This window comes from Sinocyclocheilus rhinocerous, unplaced genomic scaffold (assembly GCF_001515625.1).
Source record: "Sinocyclocheilus rhinocerous isolate Xijiao unplaced genomic scaffold, SAMN03320098_v1.1 scaffold2309, whole genome shotgun sequence".
NCBI classification, from domain to species: domain Eukaryota; kingdom Metazoa; phylum Chordata; class Actinopteri; order Cypriniformes; family Cyprinidae; genus Sinocyclocheilus; species Sinocyclocheilus rhinocerous.
In genome coordinates this window covers 313,976-319,236 of record NW_015644615.1, presented here as the reverse complement: position 1 = coordinate 319,236, position 5,261 = coordinate 313,976, and the positions used below count along the sequence as shown (strand labels likewise).

At 38.4% G+C, this 5,261-nt stretch overlaps 1 protein-coding gene across 1 annotated transcript; it reads right to left on the bottom strand.

The window, feature by feature from the left end:
* Positions 1–982: 982 nt before the first annotated feature.
* LOC107758397 (mesothelin-like) lies at positions 983–3,680 on the bottom strand. Its single transcript, XM_016576118.1, has 3 exons — positions 3,591–3,680; positions 2,474–2,720; positions 983–1,469 (listed from the first exon to the last, which is right to left on the bottom strand). The coding sequence occupies exons 1-3, from the start codon at positions 3,633–3,635 to the stop codon at positions 1,384–1,386; spliced, it is 378 nt and encodes a 125-aa protein (XP_016431604.1). The 5' UTR covers positions 3,636–3,680; the 3' UTR covers positions 983–1,383.
* Between the last annotated feature and the right edge of the window lie 1,581 nt (positions 3,681–5,261).

Sequence of the window (5,261 nt, the reverse complement as noted above, 5' to 3'; positions counted from 1 at the left end):
AGATGATCTGTCTGTGTGTATCTGTAGATGATCTGACTGTGTGTGTCTGTAGATGCTCTGACTGTGTGTCTGTAGATGATCTGACCGTGTATGTCTGTAGATGATCTGACTGTGTGTGTCTGTAGTTGACCTGACTGTGTATGTCTGAAGATGATCTGACTGTGTGTGTGTGTGTGTGTGTGTCTGTAGATGATCTGACTGTGTATGTCTGTAGATGATCTGTCTGTGTGTCTGTAGATGATCTGTGTGTGTGTGTGTGTGTGTGTCTGTAGATGATCTGTCTGTGTGTGTCTGTAGATGATCTGACTATGTGTGTCTGTAGATGATCTGACTGTGTGTCTGTAGGTTGTCTGGCTGTATGGTGATAGAGGAAGGCTGTGGTTATTTGTCTTCAGCTCTGAGTTCAAACCCCTCACACCTGAGAGAGATGGATCTGAGTGACAGATGCAGACGCACACTCTAAGATCAAGTCTGTGCGTACACTTGTTTTATAAATGAGGCCCCAGTACACTATATTACACACAGCCATACTGAACTCTATGTGAAGAAACAAAGAAGAGGAACAGGAAATACAACTCATCTAAAGTGAAAGTGACGTGACATTTGGCCAAGTATGGTGACCCATACTCGGAATTAGTGCTCTGCATGTATCCCATCCAAAGTGCACACACACACCGTGAACACACACCCGGAGCAGGAGGGCCGGTGTCCTGCAGAGTTTAGCTCCAACCCTAATCAAACACACCTGAACCAGCTAATCAAGCTCTTACTAGGCATGCTAGAAATTTAAAGGCAGGTGTGTTGAGGCAAGTTGGAGCTAAACTCTGCAGGACACCGGCCCTCCAAGACCGAGTTTGGGCACCCCTGCTCTAACCATTAGGCCACGACTTCATCTAATAAGAAAAAGAGAGAATGAAAATATTTATATTTTTTAAATATAGAATTAAATAGGTGAAATTGACAACCAGGATAACAAGCGCGCAATTATTTATCTTATGCTTTAATCCATACAAAATTTGACATTACATTAATTAGTTTTTCTCCTAGAGTAACCTGAGCTTCAGTGTGTTGATCTTCATGGATCACGCTTCGCAGGGTTCAATCTGTCTCTCTCACATAAGCAAACAGAAATCCTTGTATTTATAAATATTGATTATTGAGATGTTTTTCAGTTATTTGAATGTATTTGAGATTTAGCATTTCATTGTCGAATCTTTAACTTCGTATGAATGAGTCAGATGTGACCACAGCAATCCAGAGTGATTTAGTCATCAATTCCACACAGAAATAGTTCATGTCACTTCATTAAAAGTGAAAGTGCAGAAACTCTTTAAATACAAGACAGACCGAGAGACAGGAAGTACATTGATGATGATGATGTCATCAGTGCAGCAGCTGCAGCGTCGTCGTGGTAACAGCCAATAGGAGCAGCTGCAGACAGACAGGTGACCAGACTCTGGATCCAGCAGCTGCAGAGAGACACACAGATGTTGAGATGTTGAGATGTGAGAACATTTACAGAAGAGGAATGGACTCAGTGGATCAGGAAAAAGTCAGGATTTGACAGAAATGAAGTGCATTCACGACTGATTTCAGCATCTAAAGGATTTGTCTCAGTCTTTTCACTGTTTTCTCTAGCAGTGGTTTTAAATGTTCAAAACTATTTTAAATTAAAGACTTTTCTGTCCTCCAAACTAAAAATTCAATGTCACCATATTTATGTAACGTCTGATGGATAACAAGTGAACAAAATAAAACCAAATACATAAAAAGACAAGAACCATAGAAAACATTTTTGTTACTTAAAATAATTGTTAACTAAAACAAAACAAAACAAAACAAAACATGAAAACCATTTTATTTTAGCAAGCTGCCAAGGCATAATTTCTCATTTTCATTTAGTTTAATGATGTACAAAAATAACAAAAACTAAAATAACAAAAACTATATAGAGATTTAAAAACAACACAGCTAATAAAATGTCAGACACATAACAAAATTAATAACATTTTAACTACAATTTTAATATAAATCTAAATATTAACAAAAATGATAATAGTATAGTAAAAAATAACACTGCTTTATAATGAACGTTGATTTGAACTGAATTTGAAGGCTGAACTGTTCTCAGGACAGAAGTATTTTTCAAAAACGTTTGAAGCAAGTCACGTTTTAAATGTTTATACCACTTATTTATTATAATATTAGTAGTAAAAACAGTGGTTCTGTATTTCTGCCATTTCGTTTTTGCTGTTTTGGTAAATCTTATGTGCTCTACTGTTAGTATTTTGCTATTGCTAGTGTGTGTGTTGATGAACAGTATCATGTATGAGCAATAGCTTTTATTGCAGGCCAGACTTTAGTGGTTTGTTCATTTTCTATAGAGAGATTGATTTCACTGGAGTCTGCACTGTGACAACTAGCCCCGTCTCCCCTCTCCTGCTCTCTCTGAAGCGCAGTGTGTCTCTGGTACCTGTGGTGGTGGCAGTGCCGGTCTGGGCTGACGGTGCTTTAGTGCTGCTGCTAGCTGTAGTGGTGGTGCTGACGGTGGTTTCTGTGACGCTGGAGTTCCTGCCCCCCGTCAGACCGATCTGCAGCGTGTCCAGATCCACCTGCAGCTGAAGCCTGATCCACTCCTGAATCTGTGCTGCGCTTTCATACGTCTTCAGATCGGCCACATTCACACCCAGCAGACTCTTCACCTCAGACACGATCAGCACCTGCACACACACACACAGCAGCGTTATTAAGATTAACAAACGTCCTGCACATGAGGCCGAGCAGACGATGAGCTGAAGTACTGAACAGCAGAGAAACAGCTCAACAGAAGTGTGTGTGACTGCTGATCGTCACCAGTGAAACTGCTTCGGTTTCTCAAATGTGTGTGTATGCATGTCGGTCATGTCACCTTTGTTTCTATAGCACTTTCTACAATACAGATTGCGTCAAAGCAGCTCTACAGAGTCAAACAGGAGAATAATGTGCCGATAACACAAGAGGACAATAACAAACACTCAGTGTTTCAGTTAAAGGCAGTTCATCATAGATTCAGTGATGTATGTGTTTGTATTTTTTTAGTATCACTTATTAACATTAGCAAATGCATTAACTAACATAAACATGCAAAACTTTTGTTGTTACAGTATTTGATTAATCTTCATTAATGTTAGTTAATAAAAATACAACTCTTCATTGTTATTTGATGTTCATTCTGGTCCCTTAAACCATATTAATTAACATATACAACCTCTGATTTTAATAATGTATTAGCAAATACTGAAATTAACATTAGCTGAGTAAGAAATGCTGTAGAAATATTTTTCATGTCAACAAATGGAACCTTATTGTAAAGTGTTACATATAATTACAGTCATAGAATTAACAAATAGCTATATAAGACATTTTAGATTAATAGAAGACAAAAACTCTAAAAGTAATTCATTAAACATTTCTCTTGAAAATGAGACACTAAATAAAATATTGCAGGAGAAAGCCTCTCAGCGTCTCAAATGTGTAACTGTGAATATAAAGTGCATTGATGTGAATGTTTCCTGTTCGTTTAGAGAGATTAACATCAGAAATGAACTCACGTTGATGACACTCTGCTTCAGACTCATGAATGTGAGCACGTCCATATTCACACTGGAGTTCACAAGAGTACGAATAGACGCTGAATCAGCACCGCCTGAAAACACACACACACACACACACACACACACACACAAGTTCAGCCTGACAGCAGCAGTGTGAGTGTTTGTGTGTGTGTGTGAGTGAACGAGTGTGTGTGTGTGTGTGTATGTCTGTGTTTAGTGTGTGTGTGTGTGTGTGTGTCTGTGTTTAGTGTGTGTGTGTGTGTGTGTGTGTGTATGTCTGTGTTTAGTGTGTGTGTGTGTGTGTGTGTCTGTGTTTAGTGTGTGTGTGTGTGTGTGTGTGTGTATGTCGGATGGCGGCGGTGTTTGTACTGCGTGTGTTTGTTGTGTTGAATGCGTTCTGAGCGATACTGAACAGAATCGACTTCTTCTCTGAGCTGCAGCTGGTCAAAGAGAGAGCAGAAGCTCGCCTGCACACACACACACACAAACGAGTGTACAGGTTAAACCTACATTCATCCAATGCTCACTTCCTGAGACGCCTTTAAAGGCCTGTTTGAGGGTCAAGACTTGGTTTTAGGGTTAAGGTTAGGCTCTTGTGATGGTTAAGTTGAAGAGCTGATGTGTTTGTACTCACTCCACGCTGGCGGCCCTGATGTTGTTCAGCACACTGGTGTTCAGCGCACACAGGTTTGTTCCTCCCAGCGCGTTCAGCTCGTTCGTGCCGAGAGCGTTTCCATTCACACTCAGATACTTACTGACCAGCAGCTGGACCTGAGAGAGACACACACATCAGCACACTGAACCAACCCACTTCATGACATCTGGATCTACTTCAGTACACTAAGTATACTTCAGTTTTTAGGTGTACACTAGCGTCTGCGCACACATCACATCATCAGTACTGTACACTCACAGTGAACATGCACAGCCCGATCTTTCCACATTTTATTAGTTTATCCACAAGGTGGCGACAACATTCAGCAAATATCAATAACAGCATTAGGAATGTTGTTCTGTCAGAACATATTTCAATAAATATATTGCTCATTGTTAGTCAATGTCAGTTAATAAATTAACTAATGGGGATTATTGTTACCGGTGCATTTTATAATGTTGACAGTTAGACACACAAAAAAATTACAAAATAAATGTGTAATATGTTTTACAAGAATAATACAAAACAGCTCCCTTATTATTATTGCTCTGAATTAGAATCAGAATTACTTTATTAATATTATCTGTTCTTTCTTCCTCAGTCGTAAGAAAAGTAACCAGAATCAAAATCAGAACAATTGATCTTTATCCCAGCTAACAGGGAACGTTATGAACAAATGTTCTTCCAGTAACGTTAATAGAACATTTGTTTCAGAGTGATCTGGTCTTTAATAATGTTCCTTAAAACATTAGCCCAAAAACATGATTAATACATCATTCATCAAACCTTTTTTTAACTGAAATGTTTGAGTTTGTCAAAAGCTTTTCAAATGTTTAGAACATTCATAGAACATTCAAATGAAACATTCTCATAATGTTTGCAAAATGATAAAACGGAATGTTCCCTTAACGTTCACATAACCAAGAAAAACGTTTTTTAAATATTTTTAAAAACTGGACATTTGGATTTGTGTTGTCATTCTTATTAGCTTATTATATATATTTATAGTTATT